General features: G+C 41.8%; 1 protein-coding gene across 9 annotated transcripts in view; it reads right to left on the bottom strand.

The window, feature by feature from the left end:
* Nek11 (NIMA related kinase 11) overlaps nucleotides 1-25,591 on the bottom strand; it is a 253,223-nt gene that overhangs the window by 130,907 nt on the left and 96,725 nt on the right. For 8 of the 9 annotated variants that reach the window (XM_045136965.1, XM_045136962.1, XM_045136961.1 and 5 more), the window contains 4 exons: nucleotides 8,201-8,350; nucleotides 8,015-8,093; nucleotides 6,171-6,253; nucleotides 2,839-2,955 (listed from right to left, as the gene is read on the bottom strand). In XM_045136965.1, coding sequence (XP_044992900.1) covers nucleotides 2,839-2,955; nucleotides 6,171-6,253; nucleotides 8,015-8,093; nucleotides 8,201-8,350 — 429 coding nt within the window. The remainder of the gene's footprint in view (nucleotides 1-2,838; nucleotides 2,956-6,170; nucleotides 6,254-8,014; nucleotides 8,094-8,200; nucleotides 8,351-25,591) is intronic. The other variant, XM_045136966.1, reaches the window with a different exon arrangement.

Here is a 25,591-nt window from a genome sequence, read left to right as displayed (position 1 = left end):
AAACTAATAGCCTACATTCTAGAATTGTCCCTGGAATTGGGCGGGGATGGTCTGGGTTGTTTTCTAACCTGTTCCTTTTCCTACACATTGACTTTTGTGAGCTTTTATAATCTGCAATAAGGAAAGCCTTTTGTGAAAGACAACATAGGAGAGGGAAAAAAAAAAAAAAACAAAACAGGCGTGGTGGCACACACCTTTACTCCCAACACTTGGGAGGCAGAGGTAAGAAGATCACTGTGAGTTCCAGGTTAGCCTGGGACTACAGAGGGAGCCCCAGGTCAACCTGGGCTAGAGCGAGACCCTGCCTCCAAAATGAATAAATGAATAAAGGAAAATAAAATGGGAGGGGGCTCACATGGAATACATCAATACTCTGCTGCTGAAAATTCTGGGATCTCAATTCTTACATCCGTTTGTTACTTTCTTCATACTTTGCTTACACAACTTTTCTGAAATTAAAATGAATGTAAAGAAACTAGTACAAATTGCTGAAACCATACCTATGCCACCTAGACAAATGTGATCCCTATTTAACAAGCCAACTGCATGGTCGGGAAGTCAGGCCATCACATATCCCTCATGGAGTTGTACAGACCCCACTGATTCTCTTTTAAAGCACACACAAGGATGCTCTGGCTCCTTATTCAACCTTAAAAAGTCCTCAAGGGTTAAGGCTGAGGAGATAGCCCAGTCAGTGCCTACTTACCTTACAAGCATGAGGACCAGAGTTTGATTCCCAGAACCCACATAAAATGCCAGATGTAGTAGAGACACTGGGAAGGTTGAGACAAGAGGATCCCTGTGACTTGCTGACCAGCTAGTCTAGCTTAACTGATGAGTCCCAGACCAATAAGAGAACCTACCTCAAAGGAGATGGGTGGTGTTCCCAAGGACAACACCCGAGGTTGTCCTCTACCTCCACACACACATGCACGCATGCGCATGTAGAGCCTCACAGATGCATGAACACAAACATGAGTGCACATGCATAAGAATTAATCCTCAGAGGCACAGGAGAAGACAACAGCCATGCCTGTAGGTCCTGAGTGTGGTAATGCTGGTACCTTAAACCCCAGCACACATTCATAACTCAAAAACTACCTTTAAGGGCTGGAGAGATGGCTCAGCGGTTAAGGCAGTTGCCTCCAAAGCCCAACGAACTGGGTTCAATTCCCCAGTATGCCACCTTAAAGTGGCACATGCATCTGGGGTTTGAGTTCATTTGTAGTGGCTGGATGCCGTGGCATGCCCATTCCACACTCTTCTCTCTCCCTCCCTCTTTCCTGCTCTCTTTCTCTCTTTGCTTGCTAATAAATAAAAAATTAAAGAAAAGTATGTGTGAGACTGTGGTGGTTTGAATATGTGTCCCCCACAGCCTCAGACGTGTGATTAAGTTTACTTTGTCCCCAGCAGGCAGAGCCCTGCCGGAGGAGGTGTGTCGCAGGGGGTGGCCCTCCTGTGTGTTCAGAGTCAGCTCACGCATGCTGTGATCTCTCTCTGCTGTGGATATGTGATAAGGTGAGCCGGCCTCTGCCACAACGGAGCTTCCCTCAAACCTGTAAGCCTCAATAAGTCCCGTCTTACAATAAGTGGCTTTTGTTTAGGTGTTTTGTCTCAGTGTTGCAAAGGCAACTGCAAGGATGTTTCCCACATAAAGAACAACAGAAACTATATATAAAAGAACTTATGGGAAACATATGGGAGCTCTGTGGAGGAGAATTTTTATAGAAAGATTGTTTGTTGTTGTTTCCTCTGCTACAGTTGAGTTTCATGGATGTTATGCCATTTAGCCATTTCTGGTATATCTGTAATATTTCAAAAGAGATTCTAGAACAGGTTCCATGGACTCTGAAGTGGGCTTATTTTTTGGTAAAGGATTATTGGGGTGGGGGTGGGTGTTAGTATGCTACTGAAGAACATGGTAGGGTTCCCAAGCAAGACTTCAGTTCCCAAGAACAAAGGAAATTAATTCCTTTACTTCCATAGACTTTGGGGGAAGGGGAAAAGTTCCATGTCACATGACCCAGCCTATATGCTAGAAGCCATGGAGGAAGGCATTAGATGGGACCCAAGGCCATAACTCGGGTGGCCTTGATGTTCCTTGGCAACAAGAGGGCTGGTCTTGCTTTCTTGCTTGGTCTTTGCCCTTTCCCCACCCTCCCCACCCCGGGAAGCAGGGAGGAAGTGGTTGGGCCTGCTTTGTACCCTAGTCACAGCAGCAGCAGGCAGTGGGGAGGCTTCTTAGAGAGACACACTGCTACAGGTGGGCATGGCTACCTCTGCTCTCATAAAGCCATCACATCCGCGCTCTAATCTCCACCAGCAGCACTGCCCTGAGCAGAGCCTTTCCCAAGGGCTTCTTTGCCTCATAATCTTGAGTGGTTCCAATGTACTTCTTTCTGAAGCTGCCAAGTCCTGCCAACAAACTCTCTTCTCCCTATAGTCCTCTGGGTCTCACGGTGGAAAGGACGTAGCAGGCACTTGGGGCATGGGAGTGATTTATCAAAGCTGTCTTTTTAGCTTCTTGCTGAGGAAGGTACAGAAGGTGCCAATAACAGAGATGCTGCGCTTCAAGACTGACTCCATTTTCATCTCTAGTAACCTCCCTAACTTTACATCTTTCCCTTTGCACCCCCCCCCACTTAAAAACCTGATATAAAAGATACCTGGCCTCTGATCTACAGCTTAGAGATTATCTTTAGGGTGAATGAGTGGATGAATAAACAGTTGATCATATGAATTCCTGTTTCTTGTTTTGGTTTTTGCTTTTCTTCTGTGAATTCTTTGAGATCTCTGTTGGCAGGGAGGGAATGAGTCATCACAGGAAAGGCAGCTTACTTCAGCTTCGCGGCCCTCTCTTCAGCAGCCTGCAGCTCCCTCAGCCGCATCCTTTCTCGCGGGGTCATCTGCACATCAGACAGTGCCTGTAGAGTCTGTGGGTGGATCTTTCTTTGCCTATAAATAATAAAGATTCCCCACAGGTAACTCATTCCCAAAAATGCTCGGAAGGATTGACCAAGCATTATCCAGAAGTATCATTACTCTATGGAGACAGCAGCGGGATTGCAAGACAGGCCAGGCAAAACTAATAAACTCTGAGTAGGCAATGAGCCAACGAGGACTGTAGTTAATCAGCAGTATTTTTCAAATTAGATTTCTGTTTAAAAGCAAATTATGTGCTTTCCAAATGTCTGCTCATTTCATTGCCTATGACTGGTTTTCATAATGTAAGACAAATTAGGATCTTGGCCATTAGAGAGTAAATAGACTGGCAGAGTAACTCAGCCATGTGGATAAGGACACCGACTTTGGAGAGACAGGGTACGGATACTGTCCCTAGTGCTCATGAGCGCTGTAGCTTGTGGCCAAGAAAGGGAAGCTCTGTTTTCTCGTTTGTGAAGAGTGGGCAACAGTGAGTGTTACATGAAACAATGTATCCATAATGTCTGGTAGAGAAACACTTATTGATATTCATGACCCCACAGTAAAAGCAGATAAGCCACCGAGGAGGCCCTAGTGGAATGGGGTTAGGGGAGAGGGAACATAAGAGTATAACCCAATTGGAATATGACCAATAAGCAATATCCTCATACAATAAAGCTCTCAATTAAAAGTGATGGATTTCGGGGCTGGAAAAATTGCTTAGTGGTTAAGATACCTGCCTGCAAAGACAGAGGACCCAGGTTCAATTCCCCAGGACCCATGTTAGCCAGATGCACAAGGCGCACATGGGTTTGGAGTTTGTTTGCAGCAGGTAAAGGCCCTGGCACACTCATTTGGGTGCTCTCTTTCTCTCTCCAATAAATAAATAAAATAAAAATATAAAAAATGATTTAATTCAAAATTGATTCACCATCTGATGATGTAAGAAATAAAATTTTTAAGATACTTTGGAAGAATTCTTGAATATCTTATATATTCTAGGCTTCCTAGTGTGGCATCATGGCTAATCATGAAAGTAATAACATTCCTTGGGCTCAAATTCCAGCTCCCAGGTAATACATTACATGTCCTTGGGCAAGTTATCTTTGTGTCGTCATAAAAAGAAAAGAATACTATTTAATAGGGATAACCTGCATTTGAATGAGATAATTCATGAAGAAATTCTCTTTTTATTTGTAAAATATTTTTATTTATTTATTTTAGAGAGAGTCAGAGAGAGAGAACGAGGCAGACACACACACAGAGAGAATGGACACATTGGGGCCTCTAGCCACTGCAAACAAACTCCAGATGCATCCGTCACCTTGTGTATCTGGTTTATGTGGGTACTGGATCCTGGGTCCTTAGGCTTCACAGGCAAGTGCCTTAACCATTAAGCCATTACTTCAACCCTCTTTTTTATTCTTAAATTTGTTAATGTTTTTAAATAAAAAGGTTGGACACATAGATCCACTCTCTTGCATCCCAGTTCTGCTGAGGGTCTTTGGTGGGGTTATGAGATTTTCTTCATGAAGTCAGTTCATGAAGAAAATCAAGCATGTGGTTATTACTTCCCAAAATGTTGACCAATGTTATTACATCATAACTTCTCCTTGTAGTTAAGGAAACATGCTCACACAAGTCATGCATTAAAAAGCCTGTGGTGGGCTGGGGAGATGGCTTTGCAGTTAAGCGCTTGCCTGTGAAGCCTAAGGACCTTGTTTTGAGGCTTGATTCCCCAGGATCCACGTAAGCCAGATGCACAAGGGAGCACATGCATCTGGAGTTCGTTTGCAGTGACTGGAGGCCCTGGCGTGCCCATTCTCTCTCTATCTATCTGCTTCTTTCTCTCTCTTCCTCTTTGTCTCTGTTGCTCTGAAATAAAAATAAATCAATAAATAATTTTTTTAAAGCCTGTGGCTACAATCTCAATGGAATTTGCTTCTGTTCTTGACTTGGTTGGGGGTCCAATATTACAGAACACCCTTTGTTCAAAACCCTCCTTAATAAATGGGGAGAAAAGCTGATTCCAGCCACTGTTGCTTTGAGAATACCATCCAAACCAGAGCCTCCAAGAAGGGGGCAATTTTTCAAGAATCCACACCCCACAGAGCCATAGATCATGAACATTAGGGAGTCTAATTGAAATCAATACTTCGTAATGTGAAGTTCCTTACAAACAACTGGATTCTAGCCCAGCACTAATTGTAAATAGCATCAAGCAAACTGTTTTATAACCAGCGTGCAAGATGATAGTTACAAAGAGATATACACTGCTCTCACATTGCTAGTTAATAAAATTAAATAGAAATTCCACCCTTTATTTAAAAGATAGATGGTAAACCAAGAAAACAAGGCTGTTGGGAGCAGGCCTAAAAATTCACCTAGTGAAGTACTATGGAATTTCACTGGAGGTCACTCATTAAGCCAAGACTGAGATGTCACCGATGAACCCATATGCTTAGCTGAATGTTAGAATGGAAGGCAAATTATAAAGCAGAGGAACTTCTGGGCTGTATGTTGAGTGTGGTTGGCTGTTTGGCCATTAAGATCAGCCTACTGAGGGTTGCTCTCACACAGCGCACCGAATCCCTCTGGGCAGAGGCTATTATTGTCTTCCAGTCTTTACATACAAGGTTGGAGTTCCTTCACTACACACACACACACACACACACACACACACACACACACACACACCACGTGCAAGTCACAGCACAAAGGTTTGGAATGAGGTGAAAGAGAAGGTAGGCCAGGAAATTATTGTGGTTCTTTGGGAAACTTATTTTCTCTTTTCTTGTGTAAGAGGAGAGATATTTGAAGAAAGTGAATTTTGGTTTGTTTTTTTTTTTCAATTGTTCTAGGACCCAACAATTTTCTCTTTAAGGTGATACTTTTCTAGTTAAACAAACACTATATGAAGGCCATCTAGGCTTATGATGGAAGGAAGGCTTATTAATGTAAATATTCCTAAATGCCTGATAGACTCATTTCTCAATACACTTACAAGGCAGATGAAGCTGTCTCCTGCAAATCTGTAAACTGTCCAGAGGTTTAAACTTTCATGATCTCAATCTCCCACGACATGGGGCAAATGGCTTCAGAATGCCACATTCTTAATTTCTTGGCAAGACTTAAGTGAATTCTAGGACGCCCTTACAGTCAGCTTAGCACTGATAGATTTTTAAAAAGCGGTACATTGAGCATTCACATGAGATGGGCTTTTTAAAAACAGAGCCATTACTACTTACATGGCATTAATTATATGAGCAGCCTTCTGACAATCCAAATGCTTGTCTTCTTGAGTCGTTTCTGAGTACCTCCACATCAGGTGCTGAAATACAGAACAACCCAGAACAAACCTTGCAGAGTTCTCTTCAGCCATGGAAGGGCAAAATGGTACTGGCTGTCAGGTGCTTTTCTCTGACATAGGATATTTCTGACCATGGCAAGGAACTTGACAACACAGCTCACAGTAACTGTTTCACCCTCTTTAAAGGTCACATAAAATGACCCCTTTAGGGTGCTTTCTATCCCCACAGCTAACACCCATCTCCCTTCTTCAGAGGACTGCCCCCAGGCTAAGTGTCTATACATGGGAAGACCCAGCAGAGCCAGGAGATGAAGCGGGTCTCCCCATCCTGTCTTGCTTTTGCCACGTTTCTGTTGCCCCTCAGAGCCAATGCTTGCCTACAACCTTCTCCTCTTTCTACACGACCCAACTCAAGGCCATCCATCAGGTCAGCCATTCACAGTGATTCTCAGGCCCTGTGCATGGCTGGAAGCTGGTATTAAATAAGGCCCCTACTCTTTATCATTGCAATTCCTTCTCTCCTTTCTTCCTTTTCTCTCTCTCTCTTTCTTTCTTTCTTCCTTTCTTTTTTTTTTTTTTTTTTTTGAGGAAGTGTCTCATGTACCCGGGCTGGCCTCAATCTCACTGCATAGCTGAGGATGGTCTAGAACTTCTGATCCTCCTGCATCTACCTCCTGAGTGCTGAGCTCACAAGAATGCCCCACCATGCCTGGTTTATGCAGTGCTGGAACTGAACCTTCAGTTGCATGTGTTCTAGGAAAGCCCTCTACTATAACTGCGCTACATGCCTAGCCCTCCGATCTCCTTTCTTTCTAATACTTGTGATCTTTCTCCTTTTTTCCTACTTTTTCTTTGTTACTGGGTTCTCTCTCTAGCAGTCAAACTTCCAAGGAGCAGGAACCACGCCTGCCCCTTTCATTTTATCCTCTCAGTGCCATCCCCATGCCAGCTCGCATGTCTGTCTGGGCACATCAGCTTTGCTTCCTCTGGTTGGGAACATCGCTTGCTGATATAAAGTCCAGCACATGTTGGGAGGTGGGTGATGGGGTTATAGTCCCTTTTGAAGTGATTCATAAAACCAGAGGAAACCTGGCTGAGTAGTTAGAATAGCAAACACTTGAGCAGTTCAAGATGGAAACAAAACCCTTCAGAAAGCCGGGCGTGGTGGTGCACGCCTTTAATCCCAGCACTCGGGAGGCAGAGGTAGGAGGATCGCCATGAGTTCAAGGCCACCCTGATACTACATAGTGAATCCCAGGTCAGCCTGGACTAGAGTGAGAACCTACCTCCAAAAACAAAAACAAACAAACAAACAAACAAACAAACAAATCTTTCAGAGTGGGTCCATGCTACCAGAAGCAGACCCTCTATATCAAGTTCTCTAGTCCAAAAAAATAAAATAAACAGCTGATTAACAAACACTCTCACTGAGCTAGATAGATAATAAAGTAGTGGAAAGACAAAAGCTCAGAGGAAGTCCTGTGTTTCACTGTTGCCGCTAGTATGCTCCTGACTAGCAGGGATGTACAAGAGAGTGATGAGGCAAGATCTGTCCATCTCGCAGCCCTAACTTCCCAGGTCCAGTGGCCCTGGGGAACTGGCATTCACATACTCTCTTTTGCAAAGAGACCATTCTAATGATTCCCTCAGCTTCATTTTAATCTTGTTTCTCCTCTCTGGCTGATTCTTAATACGTCTTATTCCCAGAGCAGAGCCTGCAGTCACAGACGGTATGTGTAAGCCCCAACACCCTTTGCCCAGTATTGCTTTCATTTTCAGTACCTGAAGCAGCTCATCGATGTAGGGTGTTTTTAAAATTTCGATAGCAGATGGTCTCAATGCAGGACTCTTGTTCAACATGCTACAGTGTTCAAATAGAAAGTTATTTTTCAAATGAACTTAAAGCATACTCTCGTTCACACAATGCAATTTCTAGTTGTGGCTGTGACAGCAGACTTAGATCCATACCTTTCCATAATGGTGCTCAGTTCTCTTGGATATCTCTCAGGAAGTGAAGGTGTTTGACCTTCAACAATTTTTAGAACAACGGACAAGAAATTGGAGCCAGTGAATGCATGGTCCATGCAGCACATCTCATATAAAATGCATGCCAGGGACCTGGAGATAAAAACCAAAGGATTTACATAAGGAGCAAGAGATCCATTTTTAAATTGTTCAGCACAGAAAACCTCAGTTATTAGGGCACTGGCTATAAGGCACTAACATCCATTTCAGATTGTTTGCTTAAAAACTGCTGTTTTAAACCATACCTGTCCATTTAAACATGTTTCCCCCCCAAAAAAGAAGCCTCCAAAAAGATTTTTTTAAAAACACTAAAAATGAAAATAAAAAACCAGCGATAGTGCAAAGGAGAATCTGAATGACTGTTCTTTCCTAAGGAAAAATAAGCTAACTACTAACTATCAAGATGCCTACACAGAGCAAGGATCCTAGATATTTCATCAGTATAATAAGGATTTTTTTAATTAGTGGAAACAAAAAAATAAAATGCATTTAAATATTATCTTCCTAAGGCAATTTTTAATAAGATGTATACAGAATAAAATTTTAATTTATCAGCCTAACTTGCCCTCTACTGTGTATCTAGGCATGTTGAAAAGAAAACTGGCATCATTTATTAGTTTTCTGACTATAATCCATTTGCAAGTAGGGTAGGAGAGAAGTGGTTTGCCGTTCCCATTAAAGTGCATAATTCTCCCTTGGGGGCGTATGAAACAGAAGATTAAAATTTTAGATCAATCCCACAGGGATGTGGATTAACTATGCAAACTGCTAACCCCTAAACTGGCAGAAAAATAATTTTAATAGCTCTACATCATAAAAGAAACAAAAAGGCAAATTTCTCCCTTAGAGTTTAGTTTTAAGAAATAACTGTAATTATCTTAAACAATAGGTATTTTTATCTTATGTGCATTATGAATTATTTAACTACTAGTTTTCTCTTTTCACATTAGCTATTTAAAAGATTAGAAGCAAGCATATTTTCAACTTAATTTTTAAAAATAAATAAAGACTAAAAAAGAAACAAGTTTATGATTGACCTTATAAGTTGTATTTTACATAACTCAGTACTGTATTTAATAAAAGGACAGTATATGTAAATTAATATGTAAGTGTTAAAATTTACCTTACGATTGTTTATGAAAATACACCTACGTAAGGGAATTCTGATAATATACATTGAAGATGTTTCTAGTCTAGTAACCAATAATAACACTAAAAATTTTCCATTCTGTTTTACAAAGTACTTTCATATATATCTCAACAGAACTCTGAAGTCCCCAGTGAAATTGATACAGTATCAAGTTATTCCAAAAATAGAGATAAAGTAATTGTCTCAGAGAACCTACATGACTTGCTCAAGGTCACACAGGTAGTAAATGTGAGATATGAGTCTTGAATTAAGGCATTTCCTTCCAAACTCTATATTATTGTAATTCAAAAAATAGCAGACTACTGGGGGAACCACACAGCATTGATTAGAATACCAAGGTTCATGTACACATGATGAATCCCAAACTTATTTGAAGCTCAGTCTATTTATCTGACATAGTAACTTTAAAATACTTATGTTCTTATCCCAAGAAAACTTTCTCAGATATATATGAAATAATAACATTTTTAGACAAACAGAAACAGTGTTCTATTTTATATAGGAAAGTAAAGCACTAAATAAGTCCTAGAAGTAGTTCTTCTAATAAAGAAAAATAATCCCAGACAAAAACAAGTTGATTCCCCAAGACCCACATAAGCCAGATGCACAAGGTGGCACATGTGTCTGGAGTTCATTTGCAGTGGCTAGAGACCCTGGCCTTTTCCATTCTCTCTCTCTTTAAAGAAACAAAAATAAATAAACACAAAGAGAAAAGAAAAAGAAAAAACTCATAGAAATGGAAAGAGGCATAACACTATAGATCCCATAAATATCAGCAAGTATTAAGATGGCTTTGGAAATAGTTTTTCCTCCAATAAATTATTAGAATGAAATAGTTTCTTAAAGATAAAATGTAACAAATAAGAATAAATCAAAGACATGAATAGTTCCTTACCTGTTAAGCAGATACCACAATGTCTAAAATATTAAAATTAAAAAGCTTTCCACAGGGCGGAAGAGATGGCTTAATGGTTAAGGCACTTGCCTGCAAAGCCAAAGGACCCAGGTTTGATTCCCCAGGACCCAGCCCACATAAACCAGATACACAATGTCTGGAGTTGGTTTGTAGCAGGTGGGGGCCCTGGAATGCTCATATTCTTTTTTTTTTCTCTCTCTCTCTCATAAATCAATGAATCTATCTATCAATCAATGAAAGCTTTCCACAAAGAAAACTTAGATGGCTTTTTGACTAGCAAGTTCTTTCAAACATATGTCAAATAAATCACAACATTCTTACCAATTTTTTCATATAAGGAAAGCAAACTATTACTAATCAAATATACTGTAGGGAAATTATAGGTTCATTTCTTCATGAATGTGGATGTACAAACACATATACCATTTACAATAGAGAACAGAATATGAAGATACATTTAAATGATCCACAACATAAACAAATGAATCTTACTTCAAGAACATTGTGTTGACTTAACATCTGAAAATCAATTAAATGTACCTCAAATAGCAAAAAACAAGAGGAATTATTTCATGATAGTCAAGATTCACTTATATTTTTTAAGTGAAAGAAACTCAGCACACTGGACATGGAAGGAAACCTCCTTAATTTTGTTTTCAAAACTTTAAAATATATAGTAAACATTATATTCATAGGTAAAATATTGAAAAATTATGATTTTTTTAAAGTGAGATCTGGGATGAGATAAGGGTCCTAAGCCACATTCATTCAATATGAAATATGCCACCCAGAACAATCAGGCCAGAAAAAAAATCTAAAGCCTATGAAGATTAGACAAGAAAACATGAAATCATTATTAATCATGTCAAGAATATTATGTAAGGGCTGGCAAGATGACTCAGCGGTTAAGGCACTTGCCTGCAGGGCCTAATGACCAGGTTCAATTCCCCAGTACTCACATAAAGCCAGATGCACAAAGTGGTACATGCATCTAGAGTTCATTTGCAGCAGGTAGAGGCTCTGACATACCCATTCTCTTTCTCTCTCTCTCTCTGTCTCTGCCTCACTCTCATTCTCTGCTTGCAAGTAAATGAATACAATATTTTAAAGATGATTATGTACATTAAAAGTCCATATTGGGGACTGGAGAGATGGCTTAGTGGCTAAGGCACTTGCCTGTAAAGCTTAAGGACCCAGATTCAACTCCCCAGAACCCATGTAAGTCAGACGTACAAGTGACACATGTGCACAAGGCTGTGTATGCACACAAGGTGGTTCATGCATCTGGAGTTGAATTTTACCAATTCTTTCTCTTATTCTTGCTCTCACTATCTCATAAAATGAAAAAAGTTCATATCGGAATTAACAATTTAACAATTTAGCAAATTTTCTAGCTTCAAAGACACTTATTTTTCTGTAAGTGAACAACAAACATATGTAAAACTTTTTAGGTCTTATATTTATTTCCTTTTCTAGTTCTACCTTTTTTTTTTTTTTTTTTTTTTTTTTTTTGGTTTTTTTGAGGTAGGGTCTCACTCTGGTCCAGGCTGACCTGGAATTAACTCTATAGTCTCAGGGTAGCCTTGAACTCATGGCGATCCTCCTACCTCTGACTCCCGAGTGCTGGGATTAAAGGCATGCGCCACCATGCCTGGCGTAGTTCTACCATTTATATGCTATGTATCTCCCTCTCTCTGTATGTGGTGAGTGTGTATAGACATATGCATGTCATAGTGCACAGGTGAAGACCAGAAGACAACCTCTCCTCTCCTTCCACCTTCTTCTGTTCTTTTTTAAATGAATTATGAACTTTACTGTATGAACATGCCACATGTTGGTCACATTCCCCTCAGGCCATACTCCTATATCTCCTCGACCTCGCCCCCATTCCACTGAGGGCCCTCTTCAGTGGGGTTACTGGTATTCACTGTGGGGTCATATAAATACATCAGCTTTTGAGACCAACTTTTTGCTCCTGCTGCTGCTGACAAGCATCTGGATTCTCCGGGCTCCACCTCCCACTGTCATAGGCACCCAAGGATTACAGACTCAGGCACCACTATGTGTCTAGCTTTATATGGGTGCTGAGGAATTCAACTTGGATTGGCAGGCTTGCAAGCAAGAATCTTTAACCACTGAGCCATCTCTCCAGCCCCAACAAGCATATCTTAAAATGAATTAAGAGTGTCACAAAATGTCAAATACCTACAAATGAATCAGAGATATGCCAAACTTCACAATGTAAACCATATTGTACTGAGGGAAATAACCAAAAATTATTAATTAGGTAGGGCAGGTGGAAAGTTAGATCCATTGTCATACCAGAAGTTTCAGTATTACAAAGATATATTTTTCCCCAAAATGATGTATAGACCCAATACAATATCCATCAAAAATCTAGTGGACTGTTTTCTTTTCAGGAATCAGCAAGCTGATTCTAAATTGAAATGGAAATACTACCGAACACTGAGCTTTGTTATAACATTATTTGACTCATGAGAGTGGAGCTCTGGTAAGGAAGAAACAAAGATGACCAACGGGAGAAGCAGAACTGCTTTCAAAGACATAAGTTCACAAATTCCATCACTAGATTTATACAAAGATAAATTGTACGGTGTGGTAGTGGGGACATGGTATTTCAGCAAATTATGCTGCATCATTTGACTGTTGGTACAGAAAGTAATACACTCACACACAAAATATCAAGTATAGGTTAATTTAGCTGTGAAAGACAAAAATCATTAAATGTCAACCAAAACTAAGTATATCAATACAATTTTTTAAATGTAAAAAGGCATTATCAGGCATAGAAGGTCTAACACATTTTTATGTCCTCTCTTAGCAAGCATTAAAGAATGTGTTTCAGCAAAATATGGATACAAACCCAGAAAAAAAAAAGGCACAGAATCTGAGAAATGGAAAATCCAGCATAAAAGGGAGGTGAAGCAACTCCCGGGGTGGTGGAAAAGAGAGAGGCTTAGGGCAATACCTGGGCAGGCAGGCAGAAGGATGGATACCTCGAAGGGATAAAAATCATCTGACAGATTCCCTTACATGTCAAAACACAGTGACAGGAGAATTGCACTTCTTGACAGTTTGAGGTAAAATTACCCATTTGTGTGAAGAGAATTAAGTGAACAAAAAAATAATAGACAGTAACCAATACTAGAGAGAATAAAGTGTTGCAACCTTGAGCACCACAGAAGAAAAAATTATATGGGAAAAGAAATATATTTTTTAATACTACAGGCTTTCTTGCAGTGCTAAGAATTGAATTTCATGTGATATAATTTATTCATTATTGGTTGAGCACCACTAATCTGAAAATCTGAAATCCAAAATGCCTGCAATTCACAACTTTAAACGTTGAAATAGTGACACAAATGGAAAGTTCCATACCATGAAACTTTGTTTCATGCACAATTTTTAAAAAGACTATATTAAATTCCCTTTAGGCTATGTGTATAAGATGTATATTAAACATAAACAAATTCTTGTTTAGATTTGGTTCTCACCCCTAAGATAGCTCACTATGTTTAAGCAAATATTCCAAAATCTAGAGAAAACTATGAAAATCCCAAACACTTTTCTTGCTCCAATTTCAGATAAGCAATGCTCAATTGGATCTCAGCTACTAAGGGGGATCATTTGAGCCCAGGAATTAGAGGACAGCCTCAACAAAAGAAAGAAACTTCAGCTGAGGGAGGCAAAAAGACACATGAGGCAATATCAAAAATAGTTGAGTGAGATGGGCATATACATTCAATAGGTGAAAGCAGGTTCCATAGCTTATGGGTTAGAGTGCTGATCTTGTGACTATATGAAAGCCAATTCAGGAAGAAAAACCAAAATAACCAAAGGCATTGAAAAGAGGACTACTGTTTTTGTTAAGATCTCTTTATAATTTGACTTTTTAAACCAACTTTATGTATTACTTCAATAAAATTAAAAATAATTCTAAAGGGGCTAGAGGGATGGCTTAGCAGTTAAGGCATTTGCCTGCAAAGCCAAAGGATCCTGGTTCGATTCTCCAGGATCCACGTAAGCCAGATGCATAAGAGGGTGCATGTATCTGGAGTTTGTTTGCAGTGGCTGGGTGCCCTGGAGTGCCCTTTCTCTCTCTTTCTCTCTCTCACTCTCTCAAATAAATAAATAAAATATTTTAAAAATAAAACACAAGAAAAAACATTCTAAAAACATGAAATGGGGAAATTATGTTGCTGGCAGCAAACACTAGATGTGCTAAGAAGGTAGTTGAATGGATGATATTTGAAGCTTTAGCAGGACAAGTCTTATAAAAAATTATAAGCTTTAAGTTTTTTAAAAATTACTTATGTGTATTTGTGCGTGTTCTTGCATGCACGTGTGCGTGTGTGGAGGTCAGAGGACAACCTTGAGGAGTTTGTGCTCCACCTCCTTTGAGACAGGGTCGCTTGCCACTGTAAACAAAGGTCAGTCTAGCTGGTCCGTGAGCTTCAGATGCTCCTGGCTCTGCCTCTGATTGGGCATGGTGGGATAGCAGATGCATGTGCCACTTTGCATCCGGCTTTCTGTGGGCACTAGATAATTGAACCGGGCTGGTAGGCTTTGCAAGCAAGTGCCTTTAATGGAGGAACTATATCCCCAGCACTTGAATATAGTTTTATCTTGGTGACTTAACAGTTAAGCACTTGCCTGTGAAGCCTAAGTACCCTGGTTCGAGGCTCCATTTCCCAGGACCCACGTTAGCCAGATGCACAACGGGGTGCACGCATCTGGAGTTCGTTTGCAATGGCTGGAAGCCCTGGCACACCCATTCTCTCTTTCTCTCTCTCTCTCTTTCTCTCTCCTCTCTCTCTCTCTGCCTTTCTCTCTGTGTCTGTCACTCTCAAATAAATAAATAAAAACAAATAAACTTTCAGAAATAAAAAAAATATATAGTTTTATCTTGGTACACACAAAAAATTGTTGTATGTGACTTTTAGTGCTTTATTTTTCTTTTTATTTATTTGAGGGAAAGAGAGAATGGGCATGCCAGGGCCTCTAGCTGCTGAAAACAAACTCCAGACACATGCGCCACTTTGTGCATCTGGCTTTCATGGATACTGGAGAATCAAACCTGGGTCCTTAGATTTTGCAGGCAAGTGCCTTAAACACTAGGCAATCTCTCTAGTCCTATGTATTTGTTTTTTGAGACATTGTCTCAGTACGTAGCCCTAGCTGGCCTGGAGCTCACTACGTAGACCAGCCTGGCTTTGAACTTGTGGTAATCCTCCTGCCTTTGCCTCTCAAGTGCTGTAGTTACAGGTATGTATTGTCATGTTCAGTTTGAAGTTTAGCACATAAAAAGCAATAACACTGAACTTAGGGATTTCATTATAATTATGAATTCTATTCATGAAAAGACACTAGAGAAATCAAAACTACAACCCAGGAGAAAATATTTGTAATTTTAATATCCATCGAAGACTGACCATCCATCAATGGAAAAATTAATTAATTAAAACTCTTATTAGTAAATACAAGACCCAAGGTAATCCAATAGAAAAATGGACAAGGGTCTTGAACCATTTAATGTCTACTAAATGGACAAAATTATGAGAACATGGTCAACATTATCAGGCATCAGAGAAATGCAAATAGATACCACAGTCAGAATTCTGCCTGCTCCTCCAAGTAGTGAGAACCAGACAGGATCAAGTCAGTCGGAGAACAAAGGAGTGGAGCCAGAACAACAATGCCAGGCGACCTCACTTATTAACAGGCCTGAAGGGTTTCGTGAGAATAAGAATCTCTGACCCAGGACATTTTGAGCGGTCCTGGAATCAGGCCGTTAAATGGTCTCCACCAATAATACAAATGGTCACAATAATACTAATAAAACTGAAATTTTAAGTGTTTGCCATGAGCCAGGTCCCATTCTACATTCCTTACATATATTTTTATTTTATTTTTTATTTGAGAGAGAGAGAGAGACAGAATGAGAGCATCAGGGCCTCTAAGCCACTACAAATGAACTCCAGACGTGTGCACTACTTTATGCATCTGCCTTACGTGGGTATTAGGGAATCGAACCTGGGTCCTTAGGCTTCATAGGCAAGCACCTTAGCCACTGAGCCATCTCTCCATCCCTGCTTATGTATTTTAACTCATTGAATGATCCCTACAACAATCCCAGTGGGATGGGAACTATTATTAAAATACCGATTTTCAGATGAAGAAACTAAAATGAAGTAAATAATTCAGTGTTCCATCATACTTAGTAATATGGAGGTAGGCTTGTGACCCAGGCTGTCTGGCTGCAGAGACAAGACTTTGCCAGTATCACTGTGTCACCTCAGATCATTAAGGTCTCTCCAGATGGAAATCATGGCTGGCTCCCACAGAGCCTTTTAGGTAAAGGCCAACTTCCACACTTACTCAGGCCTTGTGCGGAGGGAAGCCAAATCCACCAGTACTGATTACTGACGCCTGAGACAGTAAGTCATACAGGGCATCACCGGGTCAAGGCAAATACAAACACACACAGAGACCCAGTGTGGGAAAAGAAAAAGGACACTGGCAATTTGTTTTCTCTTTCTCCAGGGCTCAGAAGGAGAAAGGATTAGAGGTCTACTAACTGAACTGATAACAGAGTAAAGCCTGGTTTTATGGAGAGGTAATTCTATGGAGACATGTTTGATGAATTTATTAGGGTGATAACATGATGGGCATTTGTCTCGCTAAATAGATGATGAAACAATTAAACCTATAGGCTGATTTGGTCACCAAGTACCCTTGATGTGATGAGACTGTCTTGGAAATCCTCTTAGCTACACTTCAAGCATGGTGCTTTTCATTGACCTGCCTCGCTTTGATCGACTTTTATCTGCCTGTGTTTGAGCACACAGACTTCATTTATCAGCCAGGAACTTGTGGAAAGAGACCTGCTGGTCCCAGTGCACCTACGCGGAGCCGGTACAAAAAATGAGATAGAAGAAAATGTGATTGCAGGAGCTCCCATGACATTTGGGGTCAAAGAATTTTTGTTTTTCCAGTTGCACATTTTGAACTGTGCATTTTTATTGTTAGCTATATTTACATATATCTATGCTTTTATTTTTCCCATTTTCCAACCAGATGTTAACTATATAAGGATTATTATATCCCCTCAAACTCCTGGATTTTATCCTTTTGACAATATAAAGCAAATGCATAGGGAGAAAAGTGGAGGGGAAAACTAAATACATCAAACATGTACAAACACACACACACATACACATGAGAAGAACATTTTATGTGTGTGTGTGGGGGGGTATCTGTGATTTTCATTCCTTTCTTTTTTCAAACACCTCCAACTGTGAAGAGTTAAACCAATAGACCCCGAGGGATCAACTGTAAGTAATGAAAGGGAAAGTTGGCATCAGGTACATATATGGCAATATTACCCCCTAATTCCATAAACATGCCATCTGTCCAGGTTACCAGAGCAACCGAGAGGAATTCTGAAGCACATGTCGGTAGTGAATTGCACATAAAAGTCAGATTTCATCTTGTCTCCATGTAGCTACACCTAGTCTTTGAAAGCTGCTCAGGCCCTGCAAACAGAAGCCACCCCCCAGCCCCGTAGAACATCACTCTAGTTTGTTTAGAAATTTCATTTTCTTTTAGATAAGTGTTTTCATTCAATACAGTTGAGAGGCATTCTGGTGTATTTGTGTAAAAAGAAAGTATTCAGTTTATACAGTGGGCTTTCCTTTAGAATGTAATAACCTAATAAAAGTCTTAGAATTGAATATGAACATAGACCATCTAAATCTAATGAAAATTTTGAAGTAAAATAGAACAAATGACATTGGCTATTTGAAATGCTTAAGAAGCAATATTCTATAGCAGTGGCTTGTTAAAGTCCTAACAACTACTACCAGTCCTTCTCAAACCTTAAGGCACATACAAATCAGTGGGGGCTTGTGTTAAAATCAAAATGTTGATTCTGGGTATTTGGAGGAAAATGAGCAGCCCCCTGAAAGCACTGCTTCTGGCTCATCTGTGAGTCCCCTGTATGATGGCATGAATGGGAAATGTCCCCATGTGTTTGTGATTAAGTATTCTCCTCAATCCTCAGTTGGTGGAGACCGAGAGGTGGAACCTTGTTGTAGGAGGTGCATCCCTGGGGGGTTATTAGTCCAGCCATACCACATTTTAGCTGTCTCTCTCTGTGCCTTGCTGCTGTGACAAGATGCAAGCACATTTCCTGCCACCCCACCACGATGACACTCCCCTCAAGACTAAAAACTGAGCTGAACTCTTTCTTCCTGCGTGCTGCTTCTAGTTGAGTGTTTTGCCTCAGTGATGAGAGGGTGACTGCTATGTCAGGTAAAAAATAAAAGAAGGCTGGAGAGATGGCTTAGCAGTTAAGGTGCTTGCCCATGAAGCCTAAGATCCCACATAAGCCAGACGCACAAAGGTGAGGTAAGAGCAAGGTTTCACATGCCCATTAGGTGGTGAAAGCATCTGGAGTTTAATTGCAGTGGCTGAGGCCCTGATGAGCCAATTCTCTCTTTCTCCTTTCTCTCTGTCCCTCGCTAAAATAAAAAATAAAAAATGAGAGAGAGAGAAGATAGGTAGCAATACCAAACAACCCATGCCCAATATCTTTTTTTTTTTTTTGGTTTTTCGAGGTAGGGTCTCACTCTGGTCCAGGCTGACCTGGAATTAACTATGTAGTCTCAGGGTGGCCTCGAACTCTCGGCAATCCTCCTACCTCTGCCTCCTGAGTGCTGGGATTAAAGGCATGCGCCACCACGCCCGGCTCCATGCCCAATATTTTCAACAAAGTGACAAAGAGGAATCTGATACTTGAAATTACATGTGGATGAAGACAGCCTGCAGAGCTACCCTACCCTGCACAGTACTGGCACCCATGTGAGAAGAAGCTAAGGGGCACAATAAAGAGAAAGAAGGACCTGCAAATAGACCCTCAGAGCAGCCAACACGTGTTCAATGGAAAGCAGTCAGCCAATTTCAGACTACTGGTTTACACCAGCAGGGGTTCTGCCCAAGCCCAGGGATGGACACAAGAATCAAGCCTAGCACTTTACAGTGCAATAGTCCCAGGCTTGCCCACAGCATTTACTGCACTGATCAAAATATTCCATATATGTCTGCAAACAATAGCCAATAGCTCCATGGGGTTACTGAGCACATGAAATGTGAAGAGTATGATGAAAGAAAAGTGAACCCCTTCCTTCTGCCATAGCCTCCTGATACACTGTCATGTCTTCGATAAAAGTCTGCAGCATCTTCCTCCTGCTCCCACCAGCTCTAATTACTTTCTACTATAATCAAGCTTTCTAGTGTTCGAAGGGAGGTGACTTGGCCCTTGTGCATCCTTGCAGTAGTCTCATGACCCCATTGCATTAGAATTTGGACAATGGAAGAACAAGACCAATACCAACAAGAGAGGACACCAGAAGACCAGAGGACCACGAGATTGCTGAGGAGTAAAACAGGTTACAAGGGGCTTTTTGTTTTGGTTTTTCGAGGTAGGTTCTCACTGTAGCTCAGGCTGACCTGGAATTCACTATGGAGTCTCAGGGTGGCCTTGAACTCATGGTAATCCTCCTACCTCTGCCTCCCGAGTGCTGGGATTAAAGGCGTGCACCACCACGCCCGGCTCATCGTTAGGCATTTTTGAGGCCACTGTTGAGAATTCTATACAAACCACAAAATCTGGGAAAGGACAGTGTTCAGAGTTGGTGTGGAGCGGTGGACAGCAACAATAAGCCAGGACGTCCTCTAATGTCTAAGTTATCTATGACTCGCCCACCTCACTTTGGCAACAGGCTCTGCTGCTCACATGGGACACATTGCTTCACACTCAGCGAATGGCTGTGGTCCAGCCACCTTCATCATTTGTTGTCGTCTCCAGAGGCTCGGTTGAGATGGAAAGAGATCTAGAATAGAATGAGGCTGGGAAAGAGCAGCTCTGCCTCCCCTCCTCCTGTAGTCTGCTTGCTATAGCCAAGCTTGTGCTGTATAAGAAGCTCTCTGGTAGGCAAAAGGTCTTTGCGCTCATTTCCTTTCCCTTCCCCATTGGGGGGTGGGTGCTTCCTTGTTGACAGTGGAGTTGGCATGTGACTGGTTTCAGTCATTGCTCTGAGGGAAGATGTGAAGCCTGTCACGTCTGAACGACAGCGTGGACACATGTGCAGAGCTCGGCCTTGTGCTTTCCCTCTAGCACTAGACAGGACTCTTTGTTGCAAACCTGTAAGCAGATGGCTGCAGCTCAGACCAGAGTCACCTGCAGCCTTCTTGTAATAATGCGAGGACAGTGGGTCAAGTCCCTGGGTTTTTTGTTTGGTTGTTGTGTGGGGTAGTGTGGCGAAGCTGACTAATACATGAGCCTCGTGTTTCACCAACTTCCGCACTTTCTCATCTTCCAGAAGATGAGATCCATGCTCCTCATCACAGCTCTTTAGGACGGCTTACAGGGTCACTCACATCTGACCCCCACCTACCACTTCAGTGTCATCTATGACTACTTCCGTCTGCCGCGAATGCACAGTGCCCTCTAGCTGATAGAATATCGCTGAGCTTTCTCATGCTTTCCAGCCCTTAACACAGTGTTCCCAGCAACTCCAGCATTTAGAGGAAGCCAGACCACTTTCAACCATTTTGTGTGTGTGTAGGATATTTGTGATGTGGTGTGTGATGTGATGTGATGTGATGTGATGTGTGTACAGATACATGTGCCTTGTACACATGAGTGTGGAGGCCAAAGGAGAATGTCAGGTTCTCTCCTCTATCTCTTATCTGCATGTTCCCTTTGAGACAAAGTCTCTCCCTTAATCTGGAGCTGTCTTTTTTCCATCAGTGAGCTGCAGCAAATCACCAGTCTATATATATTCCCCACAGGTCTGGAGTTACAGACACATGTGGACACACGAGATTTTTACATGGGTGCTAGGGAATCTAACTCGGACAGCCTCAGGGGCTCTCAGTCCCCTCTTAGGTCCTCATGCTCCAGTGGCAATGCCACTTATCTGCTCAGCCATCTCCCCAGCCCCACTGAACATAGTTGTTTTAATGAAGAAATAACAAAATGAAAAGTTTGAGTTTCAAGCTGTGTGATATATTTGAAATGTTTACCTTAAATAATGTCACTCCAAATGTGTACATTTGAAGCCCTTTGGGAGTAGTAAGCCACTTCATTTTCCAACATAGTCCCTGCCCTCTTCTCCAGGTGGACAGCCTTTGTTCATTGACACTAAGTCTTCCTGCCTGAAATGCATTTTGCCAAACTATCTTTTACCATTTCGAGCAGGGATCACCCACTGTGGTCATTTGAATGTGAAATGCCCCACGTAGCCTCATGTGTTGATGGTTTAGCCATATTCAACCCCCAGCCAGTGGTGTGGAGCTTTTGGAAGGTGGAACCTTGCTGGAGGAGGTTTCTTCCTGGGCATAGACCTGAGGTTTATTAGTCCAGTCCCACAGGGTGTTCACTAGCTAGCTTACTCTTGCTGCTGCTTTTCGGCTGCTGTGACAAGATGCAATACCCAGCCTCTACTCTGCCATGATTTCCCCACCATGATAAAACCTCCCCTTGAGACTGTGTAAGTTGAAACAAGCCCTTTCCTGTCAAAAGCTGCTTCAGGTTGGGTGTTTTATCCTAGCAATGAGAAAGTAACTACAACATCCACCTATTCTAAAAAATGTAGCTGATGTTCTCTACCCTTGCCTCTGTATGTAGTCATTCCCACCTTTAAATATCAGAGCCTGTTGTTACATTGTAACATCACAGAGCAGATTTTCATATGCCTGATAATCCTTTGAGGATAGACACCAGAATGCAATAAAATACCATACCTGCAAAGAGAATTCAGCACCCAAAGCTTATTCACTGTGATCGAAGTAGCTTCATTCCAGAGATGCAGAGATGGTTCAACACATGCAAATCAATAAATGATGTAAATGGACTCAAGCACAGGACCCAGACTGCCTTCTTGGCACAGTCACTGTTTTAAGCTACTTATTGAACCTTCTGGAATGATAAAAACACTGCCAACTTTCTATAACAGAGACCGAGATTTGAGGCTGTTTGCTGACCTAGAAAAGGCCTGGCTTTAGTCTCCATTGGTAAAGAGTGAGCTACCACAAAATTTAGTGACCTAAGATAATGTAATTTTTACCATGGCTCTATTTAATCAGAAATCAACAGGGAAGTTCTGAGTCCACTCTGTACACACCACTGCCACACCATCCCAAGATAACTGACTCCCATGGCTGGCTAACTAGAGCTGATGTGGAAGCTCAGCCAGGTGAAGACCAAAGGCCTTGCTCTCTTTCCGATGCACACTGCTCCACAGTGGCCTCTAGATGTGCTTCTCTGGCTTTCCCACAAGCACAGCTGGATTCCAAGAGCAAGAGTCTCCAGGAAGGCAAACCAAATATACACCACCTTTTATGATCTACACTCAAAAGTCTCATGGAATCAATTTAATCATAATCACAGGCTTGAATAAAAGCTTTGCCTCTCAATTACAGCAGTATCAATATCACATTATAAAAAGAGCATGTGGGGCTGGATAGATTGCTTAGTGGTTAAGTCGCTTGCCTGCAAAGCCAAAGAACCAAGGATCTATTCCCCAGTACCCATGTAAGCCAGATGCACAAGGTGGAACATTCATCTGGACTTCATTTGCTGGAGGCTCTGGTGCACCCATTCTCTCTCTCCACCCCCCCGCCCCACCTCTCAAATAAATAAATAAAAAAGAGCATATGGGCAAGATGGCGACCGCCTAGCTGCGCTGCAAATCCCAGGGAAAGAAAGGCAAGACATTAAAGGTTTTTTGGGTCTTCTTGTCAGTGGGAGGGCTCAGAGCTGGGGGAAAACAGGGAATCGTGGATCCCCTCATAGGCAGGTAGACGACCCCTCCTGCGCCCCGCCACCACACCCCACCGCTGTGCCCCGCTGCCGCAGCTGCCACCGCACTCCAATTGCACGCCAATCGTGCACCTACCGACCCTAAGTGCGGAAGCTCAGACTGCTGTGCACATTTGCCCCATCACTGCTCCTGCCGCTGCGCGTTCAGCGAGCCTAGTCCCACTGCAACTGCCACACAAGCCCAGACTGTGTCTCTCACTTGCGCAGCTAAGGTGCCATCCCATATTCTCCTGTGGCAGGGGAGCGCAGACTGTTTCCAGGTTCCAGTGTTCCCAGCCAGAGTTTGGGCTGCTTCAGAGCTTGGTACCTCAGTCCCCCTCCAAGCTCCAATGCAGGCAGCTTTGGCACATTAACACTTGAGAATTCAAGCAACTTTGGCACCCCAGCCAGGCAGTAGATAGGTGGCTTTGGCAAGTGGGAGCCAAAGCCCAGGCTGCTTGGCAACTGCCCCAGGCTGCCTCAGATTCCCATTGCGCTAGAGCCCAGGATGATCCACCCACCTATGTGCCCATACACTGTCATGGGCAGACCATAGCGCAAAAGAAATAACATGAAAAATCAAATGCAAGAAAATCCAGTTAGGTCACCTAGTCCTACAATCCTTGCATTTCCTTATGTCTTCATTTAAAATGGCCAGCTGATTTTTTAAGGTCCTCTTTTTTTTTCACTCTCCCCCAATCTATTAACTCTCTTTGAACTCCTTCTAATCTCTTATCAATTTATTTTAGCTTAGCGATGGTAGCATCCACACGATTGTTGGTTCTTTGTTGCTTTTCTACAAGTTCTATCAGTAGGTTGGTCAGGGTTGCATTGCTTATAGCTTCAATTTGATGTTCTGATCCTAATGACTCTTCTATGTTTTTGGTTAGATTCATTGACTTCCTACACGAGATTGATCCAGTCAACATTGCACCAGGGGTGGGAGATGGGCTCTTGAGACCTCATTCCTCCCAGAGTAGCTCTTGGCAATTAACGGTTTCTGGGTGAAAGGGCATCATGCTCTTCAGTGGGGTGGCCATTGGTAAGTTGACACTGCTTCATTATGTAACCCCCTGTGGTTACTCTCTCGTTCCTGTTGTCTACCTCATGTAAGCCAGGGGGTGATGTCCACCCTCTGCTCATGCCATTGTTTTCCCCTGCCATCATGGGGCTTCCCCTCGAGTCTGTAAGCCAAAATAAACCTTTCTTCCCACAAGTTGCTCTAGGTTGCAGCAATGCAAACCTGATTGCAATATCCCCCACCCATGTTCATGCAAGCAACCTTCATTATTAAACTCAATAGGTCACCAAAAGAAAGAAAAAAATGTAAAAAAAGGACACATGAAAGCAGAAAGGACACTGGTTAGGAATAAGAAGGGATTTAGTAGGCCTGGGAGAGGGATAAGAGGATAATGGGGATAAACATGACCAAAATATATGATATACATGCATGAAATTGTCAAAATAAAAGAAAAACATAATTTTAAAAAGAGAAAATAGCTAGAACACATGCCTACATTCAGAGGGTCCTGGATATGATCCCCAGCACCACAGAAAAATTAAACACTCTGACCACTATGACTTTGAATAAATTATATCCAAGTTCAGAATAGTATAAAAATATCCAAACAATATTTAACTGTATATTCATTGACATAGAACAATATTGCATTTTGCTGGATGAAAAGATCATATATAGGCTGAAGAGATTGATCAGTGCTTAAGGCACTTGCCTGCAAAGTCTAAGAACCCAGGTTCAAGTCCCCAGTGCCCATGAAAGCCAGAAGCACCAAGTGGTGCATATATCTGGAGTTCGTTTGCAGTGGCTGGAGACCCTGGCACACCCATTCTTTCTGTCTGTCCCTCTTCCTTGTATCTCTCTCTCTCTTTGCTTAAAAATAAATAAATATAACAAATTATAAAAAGAAAAGTTCATATAATTGCATAGAAGGTGCATTCATAATGACAATTAAGTCTTTGAGGTACACTGTCTGTCAGAATAGGCACTCCATACTGGGAGCCAGCCCTGATTCTGTTATTACTGTTGTAATTCTCATTATCACTGGCATTGATTTAGCAGAAATGTCTTTGCCATGTTATCAATTCTTTTAAAGTTCACCAGGTGCACTGGTCTGATCGGCAGAGTCCACGTGAACATTTCATACTGGTCTCACTGCACAAGTACACACAAATGCTCTCAATGGCACCACACCTGACTGCAACATTCTCCTACGTTGGCTTCTGCTGGGTGACAATCATTACCCCAGGACCTATCCCTTCGAATGCTTGCTTCTGAAGGTATACAAAACTGCTCAGGTTGGGGAGGGTGTGAAAGGGAAAGGCTGTCTCATTCCAGAACTTTCTTGAACACTTCAGGAGGCT

The sequence above is a fragment of the Jaculus jaculus genome, chromosome 17 (genome assembly GCF_020740685.1).
Source record: "Jaculus jaculus isolate mJacJac1 chromosome 17, mJacJac1.mat.Y.cur, whole genome shotgun sequence".
In the NCBI taxonomy this organism is placed as follows: Eukaryota; Metazoa; Chordata; class Mammalia; order Rodentia; family Dipodidae; genus Jaculus; species Jaculus jaculus.
The sequence above is the reverse complement of the archived record's forward strand: the minus strand, read 5'-3'. Positions and strand labels throughout refer to the sequence as shown.